The sequence below is a fragment of the Diabrotica undecimpunctata genome, chromosome 3 (genome assembly GCF_040954645.1).
Source record: "Diabrotica undecimpunctata isolate CICGRU chromosome 3, icDiaUnde3, whole genome shotgun sequence".
NCBI classification, from domain to species: domain Eukaryota; kingdom Metazoa; phylum Arthropoda; class Insecta; order Coleoptera; family Chrysomelidae; genus Diabrotica; species Diabrotica undecimpunctata.
This window is the reverse complement of record NC_092805.1, coordinates 118,841,066-118,866,161: the sequence shown is the minus strand read 5'-3', so window position 1 is coordinate 118,866,161 and position 25,096 is coordinate 118,841,066. Positions and strand designations below refer to the sequence as shown.

At 32.8% G+C, this 25,096-nt stretch overlaps 2 protein-coding genes across 3 annotated transcripts in view; both read left to right on the top strand.

Moving 5' to 3' along the window:
* The window catches only part of LOC140436130 (uncharacterized), a 51,903-nt gene extending 37,157 nt beyond the window's left edge, over window positions 1-14,746 (top strand). Inside the window, exons 4-6 of the mRNA XM_072524837.1 lie at window positions 7,080-7,494; window positions 7,930-8,133; window positions 14,549-14,746. Coding sequence (XP_072380938.1) covers window positions 7,080-7,494; window positions 7,930-8,133; window positions 14,549-14,561 — 632 coding nt within the window. The 3' untranslated portion in view covers window positions 14,562-14,746. The remainder of the gene's footprint in view (window positions 1-7,079; window positions 7,495-7,929; window positions 8,134-14,548) is intronic.
* A 1,426-nt stretch (window positions 14,747-16,172) lies between these two features.
* Window positions 16,173-25,096, top strand: part of LOC140437299 (uncharacterized) — a 59,860-nt gene continuing 50,936 nt past the window's right edge. Inside the window, exon 1 of one of the 2 annotated variants that reach the window (XM_072526740.1) lies at window positions 16,173-17,068. The gene's annotated coding sequence lies outside the window, so the exon portion shown is untranslated. Of the gene's footprint in view, window positions 17,069-21,604; window positions 21,624-25,096 lie in introns of those variants that run through there. The other variant, XM_072526741.1, reaches the window with a different exon arrangement.

The following is a 25,096-nucleotide window of genomic DNA, read 5'->3' as shown; positions in this document are numbered from 1 at the left end:
TCTGACCCTCTGGATTCTTAAACTGCATCAACCACTTAAGGGCGGCATGGTCGGTTCGGATTAGAAACTTTCTGCCATAGAGATATTGATAGAAGTGCTCTACTGATTTCACTACTGCCAGAAGTTCTCTTCTCGTGACGCAATAATTCCGTTCAGGTTTTGAAAGAACTTTACTAAAATATCCGAGGACTCGTTCCTGTCCTCCTTGAATCTGAGACAGCACTCCTCCAATTCCCACATTACTTGCATCCGTATCTAAGATGAACACTCCTTCTGGCAGTGGATACCCTAAAATTGGTGCTGTTATTAAATGCTTTTTCAACGTTTCAAAGGCATTTTGGCAGTCTATATCCCAGCGGTAATCTCTTGCTTCCTCCGTAAGTCGCGTTAATGGCTTAGCAATATCTGCAAACTTCTTAATAAACCTCCGGTAGTAAGTACATAGTCCAAGAAAACTTCTCACTTGATGTTTGTCAGTTGGTTTTGGCCATTCCTTAATGGAATCGATTTTTCCCTTATCCACGGCCACTCCTTCTTTACTGACTATATGACCCAGATAATTGACTTTACCTTGAAATAGCTGGCACTTCTTGGGGTTTAGCATCAATTGGGCAGCTTTAAGTCGATTAAAAACGTTTTCTAAATTCCTCAAATGATCTTCGAATGTCTCCCCCAAGACGATTATGTCATCTAAATAAACCAGGCATGTTTTCCAAGATAACCCTCTCAACACATTTTCCATAAGCCTCTCAAATGTCGCAGGAGCATTACAAAGTCCAAATGGCATAACGTTGAATTGCCACAATCCAGATCCTGTGGTGAAGGCTGTCTTTTCTTTATCTACTGGGTCCATTTCTACCTGCCAGTATCCAGACTTCAAATCTAAAGTAGAAAACAATTTACTTCCAGCCAATGTGTCCAATGTGTCATCGATCCGAGGCAGAGGATAACTATCTTTCTTGGTAACGTTGTTCAGCAAACGGTAATCCACACAGAACCTCGTCGTTCCGTCTTTCTTCTTAACCAGGACCACCGGAGAGACCCATGGGCTCGTAGAAGGTTCTATCACCCCGTCTTTCTTCATTTCCTGAACAATCGTTTCAGCTTCCCCTCTCTTCGCCTGTGGTAATCGTCGAGCTGTTTGACGAATTGGCTTAGCATTACCAGTATCAATTTTATGCTTAACAACGGTAGTTCTTCCCGTCTTTCCTCCTTTCGGTACGAAAATATCACGATACTGCCGAAGAAATTCCCTTAATTTCCTTTTCTTCATCTGATTTAGAGACTGTCCTGCAACTGCAACCATTTGGTCGAATTTGTCGTTGGAATTATCAGATGTTGTCGCCTGACGGATTATGGATGTCACAGGTACACAAGTTCCTACCTTTGTCTCTTTCTTGATGGTCACTGGGTAGTCGTTGACATTGATAAGTCTCACAGGAATTTCTTTAGCCGAAGTAACCAATTCCTTTCCAATTATGATTCCACGGCCAACCTCATCGTCGTGGTTCCAAGGCTTCATCATAACAGGTGTCCCTTCGTCTACAATTCCCTGTAGTCGCGCTACTATGATCGTTTCGCTTCTCGCAGGCACGACTGTATCTTCTGTAATGGCTGCTTGCACAGTGTTGTCATTATGTGGATGGAGAAATACCTCCTCGTTGCCAACTTTGATTACCTTATTCTTAAAATCCAATTGGAATCCATGCATATTCATTACGTCCATTCCTAATATAACATCCTCTTCGATGTCAGCAACTATAACAGTATGGACGAACTTTTCTGCTCCAATTCCCAATTGTACCTGGATTTCTCCATGAATGTTAGCATTTTCACCTGTAACGGTCCGAAGTCGCAACCTCGTTGGTAACAGTTTCTTTCGGCTGTTTATAACTGTCGGGCGTATAATGGTTCTGGTTGCTCCGGTATCCACCAACAACGTATGCTTTTTACCATTTATGTCTCCATCTAGATATACACTATCTTCACGACATTTCAAAGAAGCTATTAGTATGAGAGGGTCTTTGGAAAAGTTCTGGGTCGAAGCTGCCCCCCTAAGGCTGACCCGTTCTAGTTTTCCTGATGGTGAGTTTCTTGATTTGCGTCGTACCTAGGGTGCTTACAGGAGCTTCGTACGTGTCCTATTTCGCCACAATTCCAGCATCTGATGGTCTTCGTTTTCTTGTATGTCATGCTTTTTATCATATTAACGAGCTGGTCAAGTTTATCTTCATCTCCTTCCTCTTTTACAGTTCTAACTTTACTGTACCCGCCAGAGGCCTGCGTAGCTGACTCGTATTCGAGGGCGGCGGATAAGACATCAACCAGCGTTTTGTGACGAGCTAATCGCAGTGTTCTCTGCATTTCATGATCACGAAGACCATCAATAAACGTTTGAACGGCCAATTTTTCCATCATGTCTTCGGGAGCTGTTGGATAAGCATATCGTACTAATCTGGCAATATCTACCTCATATTCTTGAAGAGCCTCATCTTTCTTCTGTCTACGATTTTTAAGCTGCGACTGATATAAATGCTCCAAATGTTCGTGGCCATATCGCATATTTAACCTCTTCTTCAGTTGTTCGAAATCATCGGTCTCCTCTACGGCTATGGTCTGAAGCACATCTAAGGCATCTCCTCGAAGGGCGATAGTCAGGTTTACAGCCTTTTCTTTTTCAGACTATCCATTCGCTCTTGCGGCTGATTCGAACTGTTTCATGTAGTTGTTCCATGATGATTTTCCGTCGAAAGTTGGGACTTTAACATGAATAGAACCTCCACTTCCTTCAAATTTCGGCCGTGTCTCCAACTTACATTTCGTCTCGTCTTCTTTTATCTCCACTGTAATTGGATTGTTTCCTCTCTCTGCCGTCCCTGTTTCCTCCAGCTTCTTTTCCATCTCTTTCCATATCTTTTCTTCGAAGGCCAACATATCGGCAGCAACTTGGTTTTTTAACGAAGATATTCTATCGTCCAGGGCAGACATCTCAGAAGTGACTTTAGAGATTTCCGAAGAGATGTTAGCAGAGACTTTGCTTTCCAGCGAAGAAATCTCGTTAGAAACTTTGTCTTCCAACGAAGCGATGTCGCCGGAAACTTTGGCTACATCAGAAGAAACTTTCGAAATATCGTCAGAAACTTTGTTCTCTAATGATGCGATGTCACCAGAAACTTTGGCTACATCAGAAGAAACTTTCGAAATCGACGAGAGGACAGCATCTTCAAATATATAAGTCTCTGGATCTAGACCTTCTTCTAGCAAAGCGTTCTTTAGTCGTTGGACTAACTCAGCCTTTTTTCCGGTAGAAGCTAATTCTCTGTCTTCGAGATGTCTTCTTAAATTCGTCAATGTGAGCTCATAAATCGTAGCCATTTTCACAATTTATTTTATATTCAAATTTATTATTATTATAAGTCTAATTTATGTTCGATCTCACTTCTTACACCACTGTGATGATTTTATTTCAATGTCTATTTAATTTATAATGTCTTGTTCTTATCTTAATTTATTAAAAAGCACAATAACTGATATTAATTTATTTATCACTAAATATACACATAATTTATATAGGCGAGCGTAACAGTAAATATCGCGGCCGCGGGTCTTCAGAATTAACTGCCCTCTTCAATCAAAGTTCGGTTATTTTATAAGCAATCCTGATATTCGAGAACAGCATCGAAAGATCGAGAAGCTTAGCCGGGCTCATTCACCATAATTTTGGTTCTAGACTTCCACCGAAATTTCTACAACAAAACAGAATAGTTAGTCATAAAATTTAGGCGAGTATATTTATCGTAACACAATAAACGGATTTACCAACTTCACGTAGTTAGTAGAAAGGTTGGGGTACTGATAGAATGGTAAAATAATAGAATAGTTACATGTGTTTGTTTAATTTACTGCTATTATTAAAATTACTTTTATAAGGAGACACTAAAGATATGACCGAAGTATATTTGATTTAATAGATTATAAACTATTTGTGGTTTTACTTGCGATTGATTTGAAGCAGGCTACAGTTTTGTTTTAAGGTAGACTTGGCTCGTTGTTGCAGGTCCTGCTCCGGTAGGAAACATTTTTCACAATGTTTTATTTTATTCTTTTCGTAAACCTTAAATACTTGTTTAGTATCACATTCCACTTTAGTTCGAATCAAAGTATTTGTATTACATTCTGAGTAAAAAATGAAATAAAGTTTAACAAAGTGTGTAAAACAAAGGCCCATGGTAAATATGCTGTGAAAAAAACAAGCGCTTACGAGTAGTAGGTACACTCCATTACAAGATGGTGAAGACGTTAAAGGTGATGAACGCCCGGGACGCTCCAGCACATCAAGAACCGATGAAAACGTAAAAAATAGTTACAGAAATGGTTATGAACGACCGCCGAATAACAATTAAAGAAGTCGCTGACGAAGTTAGCATATTAATTGGCTCATGTTATGACATTTTTTCGAACATTTTGAGTATAAAACAAGCAAAGTATATATAATATATATATATATATATATATATATATATATATATATATATATATATATATATATATATATATATATAAAATAAGCAAAATTTGTCCCAAAATTGTTATATTTAGAACAAAAACAGTGGCGAATGGAAGTTGCTCAGGAGTCACTAAATGAAATAAACAATGGCCCAGATTTAATCAAAAGGGATATAGCAGGTGACGAAACATGCGTTCATGGATATGACATCGAAACTAATGTTTAATCGTTCCAGTGAAGGCATTTTGGTTCGTCAAGACCAAAAAAGGCTCGACAAGTGCGCTCAAACTTGAAGGTTATGCTCACTGTCTTCTATAATTTTTATGTTATAGTGCACTATGGCATTTTGCACACGAGGTCAAACGTTCAATAAAGAGTACTACCTACAAGTTTAACGCTGCTTGCGTAAAACAATCGGAAAAAAGACCGGATTCCTGGAAAAAGAACTCATGGTTTTTGCCTCACCATAATTCACCAGCTTACACTTCATTGCCTGTTAGTGAATTTTGGCCAAAAACAATACTGTAATGATGCTTTAGCCTCCATATTACCAAAACATGACTCAGAGTGACTTTTTCTTATTTCCAAAAATGAAGAAAATTTTAATGGGCGGTCATTCAACAAGCATAGATGACATTAAAAACGCATCGCTGATAGAACCAAAGTCTATCCCAAAAATTAAGTTTAAAAGTGTTTCAATAATTGGCAAAAGCATTGGCACAACTGCACAATATCTAATGGAGACTTCTTTGAAGAAGACAATATTATTAAGAAAGAAATAAATATTATTTTTAAAAAACGAAAATTCCGGGTAATTTTTAACACATATCCTATTATACACACACACACACACACACGCACATACAGAGTGGCCCAAAAGTCTGGAAACCGCCAATTATTTCGTAAATTATTAGGAATAATTATAAAAAATTTGAAGTATACCTATTTTGGGATACGGAGATTCCATATTTGATATTTGCAATGTTGCCAGATTTGTCTTTTCTCTTATATTATTAGTAACTTTGGTTTTTCAAATTCATCACCCTGTATATTCACTCGTTATTGGAATCTCCTTTTCAATACGAGTTCAACCATATGTAACACTTATATGATTTTATGTAGTCTGGAAGGTCTTAAATACATAAAACAGAAGTCTGGCACCGCCTAATTGTCTCAATAAATTTTTTAATACTAACTATTTTTAACTACATTAAAACCCAACAATTAACAGATTACAACATTTTTTAACACAATGGTTACTTTATCAAGTGTTTAAAATGTGCTCCATTTGTGAGTTGACAGTACCCTAATCGATGGTAGAATGCATCTACCATATTTTTCCATGATTGTCTAGAATTTATTCGAGATTCGTCGATTTTTCGTTGCCTTAGTTCTGCAAGACTTGCTGGTTTAGTTTTGTAAACTGAATTTTTCAAGTATCCCCGATAAAAATAATCTTTAGGATTGAAATCAGGAAAATGTGGAGACCATTCAATTCTACCCCGTCTACCGATCCATCGTCCTGGAAATATCTCTTCTAAATAACTTCGAGCATTTACCCCAAAATGAGCTGGAGCTCCATCTTGCCCATATCTAATTAAAATTGGCACCAAACAAGTTAAATTTCCTTCGATAAAAAATGGCCCAATTAACTGAGTACCTACTATACCTGACCATACATTTAATTTTTGTGGTCTTTGAGTTTGGTTTTCACGCATCCAGTGTGGATTTACGTCACTTTAGTACCTTAAATTGTGTCGATTTACACTTTCACACAGTGTAAAGGTTGCTTCATCGGAAAAACATATTCTGTTAACGAAATTTTTATCCTTTTCAATTGTATCCATCATTACCTCAGTAAACTCGAATCTACGATCGACGTCATCTTCACTTAATTCTTGCAATAAGTTAATTTTGTATCGTTTAAAAATATTCTTATACAATACATCGATTAGGATACTGTCAACTCACATGGAGCACATTTTGAACACTTGATAAAGTAACCATTATTTTAAAAAATGTTATAATCTATTAATTGTTACATTTTAATGTAGTTAAAAATAGTTAGTATTAAAAAAAATATTGAGACAATTAGGCGTTGCCAGACTTTATGTTTTATGTATTTAAGATCTTCCAAACTACATAAAATCATAAGTGTTACATATGGTTGAACTCGTATTGAATAGGAGATTTCAATAATGACTCAATATACAGGGTGATGCAATTATGAAAAACCAAAGTTACTAATAATATAAGAGAAACGGCAAATCTGGCAACATTGCAAATATTAAATATGGAATCTCCGTATAACAAAATAGGTCTACCGTAAATTTTGTACAATTATAACTAGCAATTTACGAGATAATTGGCCGTTTCCAGACTTTTGGGCCACTCTGTATGTATATATATATATATATATATATATATATATATATATATATATATATATATATATATACATTTTTTAATTTAAGAAGATACAGCACATATAAATACATAAAATCTTTACTTAAATTGAATTAATTAAATTAAATTTATCTAGTAAATTTTAAAATGTATGTACCTATTACAGCTTCTAATGGTCAAGAATCAGATGTTAAAAGAATTCTGGCAGGCATTAAACTTTTACAAAATAAAATAGACCAGCTATCACAAAATGACGACCTAGCTATAGATCAAAATTTCTCTTTACAAAAACAAGACAAGTCAACATCTGAACTTATCAACTATATCAAGAAAACTCACGAAGATACCATTAAGAAGCTTAATGACCTCTCAGAATTGACAGTTAATCTTGGAGACAGCTTTGTAACTAGTAACAACAAAATTTCAAATAAGATTCAAGGTCTTAATAGGTTGGACCAAGTACTGCAAAATGTTGATGACACTAAAACAAAAGTAGAGTTTGGAGTGAACAAAATTTTGGCCGAGGTATCCAAATATTCGAAAGAAGGTGTTATACATGTTCAAGAAGCAGTGTCTAACAGGTTAGTATCACGCACATATACTATTTTTAACAATGTATATAACAATTAAAAACGCTAGTTTAATACAGTTATTTAAGATTAATTATATGATAACATGGCATAAACTGTTTGTTATGAGATGGCTTTCGCCAGAGTTGGGTTTATTCATTCTCTGCCGACCAGTTTTCTTCCTTAGTATAACAGATCTTAGAAGTCTTTGATTCTTTTCCTTCGCATGTCATTTGCTTGGCCGCACGTTGTTGGTTTTCTGTACTTTTTAAACCATTCATAGAGTGCCGTTTTCGGCTCCTCGGAATATTGTGGCTACGTCTTGGATATTTCACCAATTGTAAGATTAATTTAGTAATGCAGTATTTGCTTCCTTTAAGGATATTCCCAGATGCATTATACTATAAACATTTGTAATTTCTTACGTATATCGTTATATATTTTCAGACTAGACACTTTTAAAATATCAATTTTGGATCCAGAAAACGGAGCTCTAGTTAATGCAACATCAAAGATAGAAGAAGATATCCAACAACTTTTGCAGAAAATAGGAAAAATGGATCAACAAATGAAAAGGAACGCAGATGCTCTAAAACAATTAGAAAATTGCAAAACTGATTCTTCTGAGGCAGAGAACAATAAAAAGGAAAAGTAAGTATTTATATAAGATATAATATAAGTATTAATATAAGAAAATGCGTATAAATGATATATTACGTCCTTAACTTCACACTTTTTCCGTAATAAACGTTTTTTTAAATTTATCATCGACATTTATTAATTTTTGTAATATAAGTCTTTAGATCTTCTTGAATGGTGTGCAGCATTGTTCTAAAAATTACGGAATCTGTTGTAATTAGCTCCATCCTTTGCTCAAAGTAATATAAAATTCTTCAAAAAGAAAATGGAGAGTCTAGATGAATTTATGAACCAGTAACGAACACAAAATAAATAATAAGTTTTTCTTGCATACAGATCAAAACAAGCAAAAGAATACAGGCATTAAATGTAATTTAATGTAATATGTCTTAAGATATCAAAAAAAATTTATGAAAATGAAATAGTGGAGGTCAGCAACATGAAAGAAAGATGGGCAAAACTTGAAAGAATACTCGAAAAACGTAAAAGAAGTAGCGATAGAAACTCTCGGAGAAAGAAAAGTGATGAGTACTTACGTTTTCAGAAAAAAATATCCTTGTCTTAGAAAGCAAGTCACTATAAAGCTCAGAAAACACAATAGGCATACATTTATTACAATAAAAAAATCCAAAAAGACATATTATGATGAATAATCAGAGGACAAAAAAGAAATAATCTAAATTATAGAAAAAAAAAACACATTCAGACGGAAACGTAAAAGGATTACTTAAAATCAGTATAAGGCGAAGAAAACTAATCCTTACACCAGAAATAGTAATAGAGGAAGAATTACATGTCGATCAAAGAGAAGTAGCGAAAGAATAAAAAAATTAAAGAAGGGAAAATTAGCTGGTGGATTCGACCGTTACTTGATGGAAATTCATTTTTATCTAAGAATAAAACACAGAAAACTTTTGTTTTCAGAAGTTTTACAAAATTTATTGTAGTTGATTATCGCTCCAACTGTTTCGGCAGAGTGCCTTTCTCGAGTAATCTATTTTCATTATGCGTTTACACTTAATAGTCATCATCATCATCATTCTGGCTTTACATCCCCTGGAGTCCAGGTCTCTGAGCCATATGTTAGGACTGGGCATATTATTGTTTTGTAGAGTTTTATTTTTGTATTTCTCGATATAATTGTAGATTTGAGGAGGAGATTGAGTCCAAAATAGCATGTGTTGGTCGTGCAAATTCTGTTGTTTATCTCTGAGTTAGTATTATTTGTAGTTTTAAAGAGCGCTACCAGGTATACAAATTCGTTCACTGCTTCAATGACGTCGTTTTCTATAATAAGTGGTCATATGATTTGTAGTTGCGTGCTTATTTTCATATAATTCATTTTGTTGGTGTTTATTATTAAACCCATTTTTGTAGCTAATTCTTTTAATGCTGCATATGCCGCCCGTACAGCGTTTTCCGTTCTCCCAACATTCTCTTACACTTTAGTCTTCAACTGAATAACTGTCTTAAGTCGGTCATTCAGAATTATGCCTGTATTTTTGAATTTGTTAATTTCCATTGGATGTGAAGAATTTAAAATTTGTCATTAAAAGAATGATTATGGTCTAGAAGGTGAAGTGCGTACGTAGAACCTGTTTTTCTATTATCCAAAAGGACTTTTAATTTAATAAAAATTTCCAAATTTTCATTTGGCATTTTCAGTATACAGGAAAACGTATTAAAAGGGACATTCAGGAACTTCGTATTAAAATCCGGCGCTCTATAGCAAGTCTTTGGATCTGGAAGATCAGCATATCTATATTTGTGGACTTGAAAAAGTCTTTCTGTCGACAGAATCAAACTTAAAGACGTTATACACTTATTATTAACACAAAATATAGCAATAAACACAGTCAGAAAGATCTAAAAGATATGTCAAAAGATCACAATAAAATAAAAAATAAAAAAAGAACTAATCGATCCTACAGAAGTTAATACTAGGATACGACAGAAAGATTCTTTCAGTCCAGTACTATTTAACCTGATTATAAATGAAACTGTTAGAAAAGTAAATAGAAAGAAACGATATCAGATGGGAATAAAAAAACTTAAAATAATATCCTATGCAGATGATGCGATATTATATAAAATATCAGAACAATGCTGCAACCATAATATACTATGAGACACATTTTAGAAGACACAGACTATATACTAAAAGTATTTGCTCAAAGTATTCCTCAATGACATCAACATTCATATCTGAACAGCCATCTGCTCTATCGATATGGAAAATAATCCTTTTTTCTTTACCAGAGAGAGAGCCTTTATTCCCGTAGGTAGTAGTACTACGCCTTTTACTTACTTACTTACCGGGACTTTACACATAGCATATTTACACAACATAATCTTTTTACCGTTTACTTCATTCCAATTGCCATGCATTCTTGTCACATATATCTTCTTTATTGATGTCTAATGTTTCCACTATTGTTTGTACTTGTCACTGTGATCTAGGACGTCCTCTTCTCCTTAGTTTTCTTGGTCCTTCTATTTGGTTTTCAAAACATCATTTCAACTGCATTTATTCTGTTTTTCATTATTTTATTCGTTACCTACGTCTCTGAGCTATACAGTGAGCAGCTTTTTCTATTGTCCTAATGAACTTTAATCAAATAAATGGCAGATATCGAGCACAGTTTATTTATTAAATCTTTCCCAAGTACTTTCGCCCCTAAAGCATCTTCAGGGTCGTTTCGTCAATTTTGGCCTATCCAACTATATATTGAGAATGTCATAAAAATTATACATAACATAAGGACAAACAGTTTAAAATTTTTAAAAAATGACGAAGCTACATATTGTTTGGCATGAGGAGAGAGAAGTTTTTTCTCATTAAGGATATCATCAAGGCTATTCGAACTTTATTTACAGGTCTAAATAGCTCGTTTTTGGTGCAACCAAACCACTCTCTTGAATCTTTCCCTGCAATATATGTTGTAGGAATGTGTATTTTTTTCCCGCATTAGATGGCCCAAGTATTCCAAGTTTCTTTTTATTACAGTAAGTCTAACTTCAGGCTTTTTGTCCATTCGCCGTAATACTTCTTCATTTGTGACTCGGTTAACCCAACTTATTCTTAATATTCGTCTATAACACTTTATCTCGAAACTCTTATTGCTTTTTATATTGGTCTGTTTGAAAATATATGCTTCCACGCCGTACAACATAGTACTAAACACATTTATTCGTAACATTCTTATTCGTAAATATAATTAAAATAACCGTTAAAAAATAATTTTTATAAATTAATATTTACCTTCGTTATCAATAATTTTACATTAGTATCTAGTGGTTATTTAACATTTTCATAGATAATCAGCAGTTCATAATAATGGTAATTATGGCGTTAATAACGGTATCAGTGATGTGTAAAATATATTCTATACATTTGGTCATATTTGGTTTATTTAATTACTATTTATAATTTGCTTGCAGTGATTGGTGCAAAAATGCTATGACCAGAGGACGAACGTCTGTATTTGCTTTATCGATTACCAAAAAGCTTTTGGCAATGTAAGATATGGTGTGTTAATACAGGCGTTACGGAATATTGGTCTTGAAGGAAAACATAAGAGGATTATTAAACAGTCTATATACACAACAAGTATAAATATGTAAGGGCATAAAACATGGTTGCATTCTCTACCATCTGCTGTTTAACATTTATGAATTATTCAACTTGCACAGCAGAATGAAAAACGTTATCAAAATAAATGGAATTCCCATAAATAATTTGCAAGATTCCAATAATGCAGCTATCACAGCAGACAACATAGAAGAATTGCAAGAGGTAGTACATAATATTAATATAGTTGGAGAGGAATATAGTCTCAACATTAACATCACAAAAACGAAATTATTGATAATTAGCAGACAATCATATATGCAAGCCCAGTTGAGAATAAACAACCAACTTGTACAGAGAGTTGAAAAAAAAATAAATATTTTGGAGTTACCTTAAACAGTAAATGGGACTGTAACAAAGAATTGAGAAGATATGAGTAGCATTAGCTAGAAATACTTTTACTAAATGCAATAACTACCTTTGTTAGCGCGTAACTACAGTGTGTGTCTATATTCACGTCCTAAAATGAATAATGTACAGTAGCGAGACCTAGTCACTTAAAAATCATTTTTATATACATTTTTTATAAAGCAAATTACTGAAAATCACTCGAGTATAATAGATTAGCATTTTTGTGTCTGATTGACCTAAGAAAGCGTTTGACAGAGTAAGACTCAAAGATGTAATCCATCTTCTGTATAATAGAGAAGTTCCCCTAAATATTATAAAAACTATCGAAAACATTTACCAAAACAACAAAATGAAAGTCAGAATAGATGGAAAGCTTACAGAACCTATAGAGAGATAGGCAGCGGAATAAGACAAGGAGATTCATTGAGCCCCATGCTCTTCAATTTGATCATGGATGAACTCATCAAAAGCGTTTACAAAGGAAAAGGATAAAGAACGGGAAACAAAGAAATCAAAATACCAAGATGAAGATAGTCTACCAAGATGAAGATAGCAAAGACCAAAACGAAATGAAGATAGTCTGCAAAGACTGGTCCACAGATTTAACATAAGAGCAAAAGTATTTAATATGACAATCTCATCTCAGAAAACTAAAACAATAGTAGTTAGCAAAAAAACAAGCAGATGTAAAATAGACATTGATGGCGTTAGTATTGAACAAGTAATGGAAATAAAATACTTGGGAATTACACTGTCTAGCTATGGAGACCTGGACAAAGAAGTGAGAGATCAAGTGCAAAAAGCAAATAGACTGGCAGGATGCCTTAATAACACTATATGGCGAAACAGACACATTAACACTAAGATGAAGTCAACAATTTAAAAAGCCAGTGTAATGTAACCAATAATGGGATATGCCTCAGAAACAAGACCCGAAATAGCCACAATGCAAAGGCTACTGAAAACGGCAAAGATGAGAGTACTGAGAAGAATTACAGGAAATACGCTGAGCGATCGAAAGAGAAGTGAAGACATTAGAAGAAAATGTAACGTACAGTGTATAAATAAATGGACACAAAATAGAAAAAAAGAATAAAATAATCACATAAGCAGAATGGAGGAGACCCTTGTCGTCAAAATAACAAGAGATAAGTCACCAATCGACAGAAGAAGTATCGGTCGACCGCGCAAAAGATGGAGTGACAACCTTCCGTAGAGGTATTAATCTGTCAAAAAATAAGCAAAATTGGTTATAAAGAGGAAGAAGAAGAGAAAGAAAAACCATTTGAATGGGCAAAATTGAATTTTGCAGATGACTAGGTCGCAAATAACACTCATGGTTGAGAGACATAAGAAACTGGTGCGTTATATCTGATATCAATACAATAATAAAAAAAGAATCTTTACACATAATCCAACCAGCATGAACACATACATGTTGTAGCGTACGGCACCAGAAGAAGAACTTATTTCAATTGATTGGATGTCTAAACTCTTTGTGATCATTTTAATCAATTCCAAAAAGTTGGCAATCTAAATCAAAATATAACTATAAAATCCATGAAAAAATTAAAGTTTATACAACTTATTCGCACTTGACAAAGTGGGGAAACTCCAATAATTTAGTACTTTAATATAGGGTCTGTATATCACGGGTTTTATCACATCTCGTATTAGGGGAGCGCCTCAGGGGTTATGTAGTTAGGCTGGCAATTACCAAATAAACATTTAATGAACATGTTAGCTATTTTAATTTATAATAGGGTGTATAAAAGGAGCTCTTTTATAATGCTTGTATTCTTTTAACCATTTAAAAATATAGTTGTAGTATAAGTTAATTTCATTTATTAGTAACCAGACATACTAGTATACAAAACATTTAGTAAATTCAATATAATCATATTTAACAATACAACAATAGTCATTACATTTCATATTTTTTTAACATAAAATAGAGAATCAAATTTTAACACACGGAGTAAAAATCTACCGTTAAAATTACTTTTAACGTTATAATTTTACTCAAGAGTAAAAATTTAACGTTATACCGGACTTGGGACCGGCTACGGCGGATTTAGTTTTTCGTTCAGTTTTTACTATTTAAATTTTTAAATGTTGTTGATAAGAACTAATTGTTGAATTACGGCTCTGTTTAGAAGATAGAAGTGTGTTCATACTACCTTGTTCACTGTTAATCTTATTATTTTATTACTTAAATATTTTTTTATTTACTCGTTATTCTGCCGTAAAAATTTAATTTATAGACGGACTTTAAATTAGCTGCGAAAACTTCAACGGCATTCCAATTTTCCCCTTTTGACGAATAAGAAGGTTTTAAACGGTAATTTATTATTTTAAAAGGTATAAACATGTAGTAAATGTTAATTTAATATTTGTGACAACAGTTTTAATGACGGTATCTAACATTTATTTTTGTGTTTCTAGGGTATTGCAATAAGGCACTCAAGAAGGAATAAATATGCCACTAATGGGGATACAGAAAGTTTTGACACTAATATTGATAAGCAAGAGACCATTTATTAATAATTTTTATTTATTGACATTTTTTGTTTAAATAAATGTACAATTTTAGTATAGGTAAACTTAAGTTTGTATTAAAGTGTGAGTACTTAAAACAGTAAATAAAATCCAAAGACTCTTTTAATATGGCTTTTCCTTTCACAACTAAAAAAACTTTAAAATTATTTAAAAATGTGCAAATAGAAAAGTGAAGGATACAGCTTATTTATTACAATCAGAGTTAGTAAAAATATTTTTAAAAGAAGGAATAATATAGCACCTAGTTCTACAATCATTAGAAATTGATGTGTCTGACGTACCAAGGAGCTGCCGATACACTGACTCTTTCTTTAAATTGTTTTATTCTTAGATATGTCGAAAGTTTTGGGCATATATAACGAATGAAGGCATTGCATATTTAAGTCTATAACAATGAGGATTAAGAAAATCAGAGAAGGAACACCAACCAGGGAGGCAATCCTCTGACGCTTTTAGTCAAACAATATTTTTTTGACTAAACTTGAAAGAAACGTGTAATTAATTGTAAGAAATCGGGCAAGATAGACGTGATATACGTATTATCCTCAGCACAAAAAGGAATCACAAGACCTGTTTTTTACGAGTTTTGTGTCCTTACTAATTTTCAATGTTTATGCGGAATACATCGCAAATTATAATTAAAAAAAAAGGCTAAAGGGAGTCAACAACAAAGGCCTAGTTAAAAACATACAACAACATAACAACAGACCTAAAAATCAAGGTTAGGTTATTTTTCTAAAACTTTTTAAGTTTAAAAAGCACATCAAGAATTATATTTTGCTTACTAGTTAATTCAGTTGGTGCTTTTTATATTTCATAAATAATACACCGCAAAAAGCCAAGGACTGCTGAAATATTCTAAGATATAATTTTGCAGTTATAATGAACAATAATTGTAGCGCTTAGATCTCGGTACTGATGAAAAGCAAATATTAGCCTGCGACAGTTGCTGTTCAAAGATACACATTGCAGAAAAATGCTCTGGCTTGTCCACATCTCAGAAACGGGCAATTATTTTTCAGAAACGTCTACTTATTTACTTTTGCGCTACGTGCCGTGATACATTTGAGTGTTTCTATGTTTATGCGAAGATTTACCAAGCTGGAAAAAAATCATCGGTATTAAAGAAAATATTAAATTAATGGAAAATGGCAATTCACAGATCACAGCCAATTCTGTTTGTTATGAAATACAACAACGCATAGATAGAACTGAAAGAACTGGAGAACATCAAGAACTGGGTAAGAAATAGAAGAGTAGAATGGAACGATCATATAAGCCGAATGACAACAAATAGAGTAGTAAAAGCGACAAGGGACGGTTTCCAATAGGAAGACGGTCAGTAGGAAGACCACGAAAATGATGGAACGACAACTTACTGGAGGCACATTGAAAAACAGACAGAGTCATGTCTGTAATGTATTGGCCATGTAATTATAAACCCCACTCGCGACGCTCATGTATTGCTAATTATCGCATTATATTTCAGTTAGGTTACAGGTAAAACAATTAACAGTTGTGTTTGATATGTAGTCAAATAAAGATTTGTTTTGGGTTCATCCAAGTGTTTTTGTACCAAACATTTCATGGCGGCGAGGATAAAAACGTTTTTAAATTGTGTATAAGTGAATACAAAATGTCGAAAGACGGGAAATTAGATTTATCGGTAAATTTGGAATTTAATTCCAGAATTTGTGAATGGAATGTGTTTATTAAAATGCTAGAACAATATTTCATTGCTAGAGAAATTACAGATGTTATATTAAAAGAGCTATTTTGTTATATAGCCTTTCAGAAGAAGCTTATATCTTGTTATCCGACTTGTCCGTGCCTAAAAAACCTGAAGAATGTTAATTCAATGTCATTGTAAAAAGACTAGATACCTACTATAACAAAACTTGTTTAGTGTGGGTAGAAAGAGCAAAGTTTTATGGTGCTTCCAAGGCTAAAAGTAAAAGTGTACAACATTGGAGTGTACGTTTAAAAAAACTAGCCGGTACTTGTGAATTTGGAAATAATTTGGAAACAAAATTAACATATATGTTTATTTCAAAATATAATGAGGGAAAAGTAAAGAATACGCTATTTGCACTGAAGTCAGATATCACATTTAATAAAGCATTGGAAATAGCACAAATTGAAGAAGCAGCAATAACTGGCATTAACGAAGTAGAAGTGTGGTGAAAATGGAACCAGTAGAAGAAAGGGAGGTGTGTCAAATAACGAGTGGAAGTTGCAGTAAGGAAATATTGCAAGTATCACAGCGTGGGGATGCCAGAACACATCAACAAGAACGGCGATTTAAGGAGACTAGACCTTCCGGTGTGCTAAAGACATCCGCCTTCAGTATGTCCCTATAAGGATTATATCTGCAATTTATGTAACGTTCGAGGACACTTAAAACTGGTATGTAGAAAAAGATTTTTAAATTTATTGGAAGAAGGATCTGAATCATCTGTATTGTGTATATCATCAAATAATGATCCGCTAATTTATATTGATATTAATATTAAAGGTAAAATGTTTAAATTTGAATTAGATTCGGGTGCCGCGGTCTGTGTCCTACCTTTTAGTATATATAACAAATATTTTAATACACAACCATTATCTCAAGTTAATGTATCGTTAGTTAATTTTTCGGGAGACAAGGTTCATCCTAAGGGCAAAATTAACTTACCAGTAACTTTTTCAAAACAAACAAATAATTTGGATTTTTATGTTATGCATCGAGAAACTCCAGCCTTGCTAGGTAGAAATTTTATTAGGTGTTATAGTATGGGTTTCAGGGAATTAAATGTTATTGAAGCAGATAAAAATAATGAAATAAAGGGGTGGTTAATGAAAAATTTTCCCACTGTAGTTTCTCACAAATTGGGCACATTTAATAAATTTTAGTTAAAATTTAATATTAAACCAGATGACAGACCTAAATTTTTTAAACCCAGAGTGGTTCCTTTTTCTTTAAGAAACAAGGTTAAGATGGAATTAGATAAAATGGTCCAGGAGGGCATTATATCTGCAGTTGAATTTTCGGAATGGGGAACACACATGGTACTGATTTTGAAAAATGATGAAGGTGTTAGGATTTGTGGTGATTTCAAAATAACTAGCAATCCTTTTATCGAAGCGGATAAATATCCGTTACCTCGGATCGATGATTTATTTGCTAAGTTACAGGGTGGTCAAGAGTTTTCTAAAATTGACCTAAGTCAAGCTTATCAGCAAGTTGTGATTCATCCAGATTTTCGGAAATATATGGTTATTAGTACTCATAAGGGATTATTTGCATTTAATCGTCTACCATATGGAGTTGTATCAGGTCCATCCCAGTTCCAACGTATTATTGAACAAATATTTCTCAATATGCCAAGTATATCTATTGTTTTTATACGATATTCTAATGTGAATTAAATAAGGAAAGAAACAGAATTAGATACTATTTTGTCTCGTGTAACTAAATATGTTATGACCAAATGGCCAACAAATGTCGAATTAGAAATTAAACCGTACTTCCTTTAACGAAATGAAATATCTATTGAAGATGGCATCTTATTGTGGGGACAAAGAGTAATTGTTCCTAGTAAACTACGAAATAAATTACTGAATGAATTGCATACAGCTCACTTTGGTATAGTTAAGATGAAATTATTAGCTAGGTCTTATATTTGGTGGCCATCATTAAATACAGAAATTGAAGTTCTCAGCAAGAATTGCATTCCTTGTCAGAGCATGCAGGCAGATCCACCTAAGGTTCCTTTGCAAGGCTGGAGCATTCCTCAAAATGTTTGGTCACGCGTGCATATAGATTTTGCCGAAACACGAAAAACTAATTTTCTTATAATTTTGGATGCTTTTTCTAAATGGGTGGAAGTTTGTCCAATGTCTTCAATCACCTCAATGGGTACGATTGCTAAACTTAGGGAGTGTTTTGCTCGTTATGGTTTACCGGAAGTACTTGTCAGCGATAACAGCCAGCAGCTAACATCGCAAGAATTTAAACATTTTACTTTAATTAATGGTATTAAACATACAACATTACCTTCTTTTTCAGCACATTGCAACGGTGCTGCTAAAAATAGCGTTAAAACAGTCAAGCATTTTTTGTTAAAAGATATTGATCAAAGAAATATTAATTTATCATTGTCTAAATTTTTATTAACATATAGGAACATAGTGGACCTGTCGACAGGTACTTCTCCCGCTAAGATATTTTTTGGAAGGGCTTTGCGAACGCGTCTAGTTTTAATTTTTGCGTCTAAATTTAACGCAAATTAGACGTAACTTGATTCAAGCGCAAGAAAGTAATAAGAAATATTATAAGGGGAGGAGACAGGTAGAGTTTGTAGTGGGGGGATATCGTTTTAATTAAAGATTATAGAAACACCACGGTGTCGTGGTGCAAAGCAAAGAATTTTTTTACGAATTTTAAGTAGAAGAGCATATTTGGTAAATCCGTTAGATAGTAAACTTATGTGGAAAAGACATTGTAATCAAATTAAAATAGTTTTTAATAGTAATTTAGAAGGTATTACATTTTCGGAGACGATACACGATAGATCAGAGAAAAATAATATTCATAATAACGAGGAAAATGTTATCTAAGCTGCTACAAACTCAACAGGAAATCTAGGTGGGGAGCCTCAGCTAGACTCTCGAAAGGATAGTAATGGTATCCAAGAGTCAGGCATCCCACATAGACGTCCATTAAGATCTAGAAAAGAACCAAAACGTTTTGGATTCGAATTATAGTATTTAGAAGTTTAGTTTTGTTGTGTTCCTAAATTTAGTTATAAGTAGAATTTTAGGGTGGGGTGATTTGATGTATTGGCCATGTAATTATAAACCCTCCTCACGACGCTCATGTATTGCTAATTATCGCATTATATTTCAGTTTGGTTACAGGTAAAACAATTAATAGTTCTGTTTGATATGTAATCAAATAAAGATTTGTTTTGGGTTCATCCAAGTGTTTTTGTACCAAACATTTCAATGTCTATATAAAAAGAAGCAGAAGAAGAAGAAGAACTCCAATGTGTTAGCTGATCGCATTAGCTATGACAAATCTTAGATGTGTGAGGTCTTTTGTTTACTTGGCTTACAGCAGAAGGAATCGATCTTACCACATATCGTCCGAGTTATCAAATTGTCCAATTACAATTAAGCTAGACCAGTCAAAGTTATATGTAATGCTAACACGACGAAACTGACTTAGTTTAGTAATAAACTTTGAAATACTGTCTATAGATTGTTCTGCAGCTATTTTCTTGTGGCATTTTAAAGTAATTACTATTTAAATGGGAATAAGCCACATTCTTCTTAACGTGCCCTAGTCCCAAGTCCCCTTGACGTTGGCGATTAACATGGTGAAACTGTCTCTGTCTTGAGCTATTCTAAAGAGTTGCTCAGCTTTCCTCATTCCTGTCCACTCCCTGAAATTTTTCAACCAAGAGGCCTGCTTTCTACCAATTCCTCTGCGTCCTTCGATTTTACCCATCATAATAAGTTGAAGAATATTATATCGGTCTCCCCTTACTACGTGTCCAAAATAGGCCATCTTTCTACATTTGATGTTATCAAGCAGCTCGCAAGCAGCATTTGCTCTCTCAAGGACTGCCACATCTGTCAGCATAGCCGTCCATGGAATTTTTAGTATACGTCTGTGTAGCCACATTTCAAAGGCCTCCAGACGATTAATGGTGGATATTTTTAAAGTCCATGCTTCGACACCGTATAAGAGGACTGACCAAATGTAGCATTTAACCATGCACTTTCGAAGTTGAAGTTCAAGTTATCATTACAGAAGAATGACTTCATTTTTAAAAATGTTGTGCGGGCTATCTCGATTCTACGTTTTATCTCTTGATCTGGATCAAGTTGTTCATAATATGGCAACCAAGATAATTAAAACTGGACACTCTTTGAATTATATGACCATCAATATATAATCGTGCATCTTGATGTGCTAAACGGCTAAACACCATGTGTTTTGTTTTTGAACAGTTTATGCTTAGGCCAAACTCTCTTCCCACTGTATCAATGGCATTTAAAAGGCATTGTAATCCATTCATGTCATCACTTAAAATAACTGTATCGTCTGCATATCTGATTGTATTTATCAGAATTCCATTAACTTTCACGCCCCATTCCAAATTATGCAGCGCTTCTTTAAATATTCCACAATTAAAGGTTAAAGTACGTTTCTTGACATTTCAATTTCCACTTCGGAAATCGTTCTCAAAATACAAATATTAGTGATGTTTGTATTTTGAGAACGATTTTCAAAGTGGAAATAGAAACCTTAATAAACATACTTTAACCTTTAATTGTGGCTTATTCCCATTTAAATAGTAATTACTGTCTATAGAATCTCTAAGGATTAAACAAAGATGGAACAAGACGCTTACAAGGTAACTAAAAAGGAGCTCGATGAAAGAAAATCTGCTGGCGATGAAAATCTATTCATTAGATACCGCACTGGTGTACCTACAGTTTGTGAAGTTAAACAACAAAAAACTAGTATCGTTCCCATTAACAGTTTTTTATCGAAATTTTGAAAGCATTCGTACAAAGATTTCCGAGATCATGAAAAGTATTATCTGCTGCTCGTACAATATAATTATTTTAGTGGAGAGCAACTTAAATGATACCATAACTGATTGTGAAATAAAAGTAATGGTTTTAGTATCAACAAATGTGATAGATCCCAGAGAACCAGTGCAAAGTTGAGTGGCGGTGGTGTACTAGTGTTTGTTAACAACAAGTTAAAATCACAAACCATTAGTATTCGTGAAGATCAGGTTGAGCATATAAATATGAAGAGTGGCCGAGTTAAGTAATCTAAGTACGAAAACATAAATTTTGTTTTTTTTTTTTCAATCAATATGATTTCCGATGCCAATATTCCCCTATGAGATCTATGACGTCAGAACCCCACAGCGTTGCCAAAACGTCAGAATATTTAGTAAGTGAGGAATTTTTAAAATGTCAAATAATTGTCAAACTATACATAAGAAAATATTTTACTACAAAATTATATATTCTAAATTTTAAACTTACCTCTTTTAGAGCATTATTAGTAAAAACGTTTCGCCATTATTTCTTGTTCAAAATAATCTATTTTGTATAGAAGCTTATCGGCTTTCTACAGACTATTTAGTTGTTTTGTCATAGCACAATCATAATACACAACAATAACTAGTTTTTAAAGCTACTAATCTAAATTTAATATGTATTTATAAATATAATTTAATAATATATAATATAATATGATCAACTTGTGTAAGAAATCAAAACATAAACAAAATTCTCACTCTAAAAAAGCGACAACACTTTATACAATTTTGCCACACGCTAAACTGTCATTAAAATTTGAAGTATTCCCATATCAGTTGCGTACAATTGTCTAATCTATTTAATTAAAATTATTATTTTGTTGAATATCAGATTTAAGGAGTTATTTCATAAAAATTATATTATTAATAATAACAAATGTTATTTGTTATTTAATTAATATAATTCTAAAATTCCCAATATAATGATGATTACATTTTTCTGATTATTATACCATGTTGACGCCTATGAAAGATCGAGCAGTTCCGTATGGGTTTCGTATTATTAGCTGTGAACTCTGAGGTTGACGTTCTGGAAATTTTAAATATAAGTGACGTCACTTTATATAAATTGTGACGTGCAACGTTTTTACTTTGAAAAATGGTATATATAAAAAAATGTATTTATAAAAAAGTTAGGCTAATTTAGTTTATATCGTTGAGTTGCGCCAAATGTAGGCAACAAACTTAAATTTGGTAGCATTTATCTTGAGTTTCTTGAAAATATTTTCAATAAACCTTTAATATTTTACAATTAATTTATTATTTTTTTAAAATTTATATATAATATATAAGTTATATATTATATATAAGTTTATAGTTTCTGATAGGAATAATAAAGTTTGCAAAAAGTGACGACCAAATACTTCTTCTTCAGCCACTTCTGGAAAAAGTCTGTCAAAAAGTAACTAACTTACGCAAAAAAATAATTACTATATTCACTAGACAGTTCGGACTGGGATTAGCGAACCGACTATACACAAAACAAACTGTAGTGGTGTTATTTACAGGTACAAGATTGACACATAAAAATTACAGAGAATTGTTTACGAATTAAAATCGAACACACTCCCCAGAACGTCGTTAACTCTTTCGTCTTTTAATAGCTATGAATCGGCAATATTTCCGGGTGTACCAATATTACGTAATGCCAAAGCGACAATATCGACTGATAAAAAGTTCGCATCATCGAATCGCAAACTTAACACATTCCAAGTACGACTGTTTCTCCTCTTGACGGTTAACACATATCTTCTCTTTTCTCCTCAAAGGCGTCTGGTGTTTCAGCATTATTTACATAATATTTTACGGTGGCGTTACTAACGAAAAATACTATGATGAATACCTATATTAAGAATGACTCAATACTCACAATCTTAAGTAGTTTTTATTTAATAAAGTTGGTGAATTTTGGGCTACCAGTTTCAAGCCTTACAATATTTGCCCCATCATCAGGAACCAGTACGTTATTTTTATATGTATTAACTAAAAGATGTCAGATACAGGAAAGCTCTTTAAATTAAGGTACTTCTGAGAATCATCTTCCCCCTTAAGGAATACATTCACTCGTACTTCTGGATTTTAAGATAATCTTCAAATCAAATTGAATATTAAGATGTTATTATTTTTTTTTATTTATACTGTATATTTTATCTTTAGCTGTTGTGTCAAGATGTATAAATTAATTTAATTATATCAAAATTTCTTTGGACGGCATAAACATTACAACACAAACAGAATGTATTGAAATTTTAACAGCTTTTGTAGTGTCATATTAGTGAGGTTATGTTATCAGTATTAACCTTAGAGAAGAAAAGAGAGAGGACAAGTAACGTTCATTTAATAAACCTTCGAAAAGTGAAGCCAGTTTCGATGTCACCGCCATATTTTTGTGATTGTACGTTGCACATTACTACCTCTCGCAGGGTTACTAGGTCTACTGATTTCAATTTCAGTTTACTGAAACAGTATATCGATCTACTAAAAAATATGTAATGATAAAATCATGTTCAAAAAGTGATCATTATGTCAGTCTTCAATTATAAATTTAAAAAAATCTATTTATTGATATATATATATATATATATATATATATATATATATATATATATATATATATATATATATATATATATATATATATATTAGAAGTGATTATTTCGACCAAAAAATAATTTATAAATACGTTCGAATTATCGGGTAAAGTGGTCTGTAATGAAAATCTTTCTTTTTTCTGAGATACTCAATATTTCGCCATTTATTTAATAGTTTCCTCAGGAGTAAACTAAAACAATTTGAACATTACAAAAAATGGCGTACAAATACATTTTAAAACACTCACAGAATTTAAAAGATTTCGCAAATAACAACTGACATTGAAGTATTTGAAATATTGAATGTCAAGATTAAATTGTCTTAAGCACGTTCGTTACAGCTATTCGCTCCGTGCGTGACCATGGTAGGGGTACTTTGAAACGATGCCAGCGTGCGTAGCGGCGAAATATGACAAAATTGGCCCTACCTTTTTACGCATAAATTTTATCAAAAATGTGTGCAAATACATATTGCGTATTTAATTGTGCTAATAATAGCAAAAATAGTAAGTGTAGTTTTTATAGGTTCCCAAAGATTACATATAAATTAGAGAAAAGAAAAAGATGGATCCGTGCTATTAATATGAAAAAGTAAATATCACATAACTTTATTTTTATGCAATTGAAATAGAAAAAAATTTAAATAATTTACCTTAAATGATATTTTATAAGGCTTCAAGCTAACTGCAGAGTGCCTGATGACTTTAGCTTTTATATTATAACTTTTACTATTACTGTTTTTAAATATATAGGTATGCTCTTTCACGTGAAAAACTTGATTTGCCAGTACTAGATTTTTCCCTTTCTTTTCCGTTTGTGGTTGAAAAGATATATTATGATGAATTTTGAGAAACCCAGTTTTTAATACTACATTTATTTTGTACATAAACTAAAAAAATATAATTAAAAAGTTAATTATTAATAATTGTCAATTCGCATGTATTTAACAATGTCAAACATATGTCATATGTTTAACCTGAAAATTGGTAGGTCCAAAACTGTCAGATGAAGGCGGTAGGTGTCGCGTCAGTCACGCACGGAGCAAATACGATAAAAAATTAAAATTATTTCAAATGTAAAAACAAAATAACAATAAAAGAAACGTTAGAAGAATGATATTTCTTTGATGAATTATTAAGGTTAGTTGTTATTAAGATGAATGTTGGCTATTTTGAATATTTATAAATTTTGTTCAATATGTTACAATATATGTTACTTAATTATCATTACTT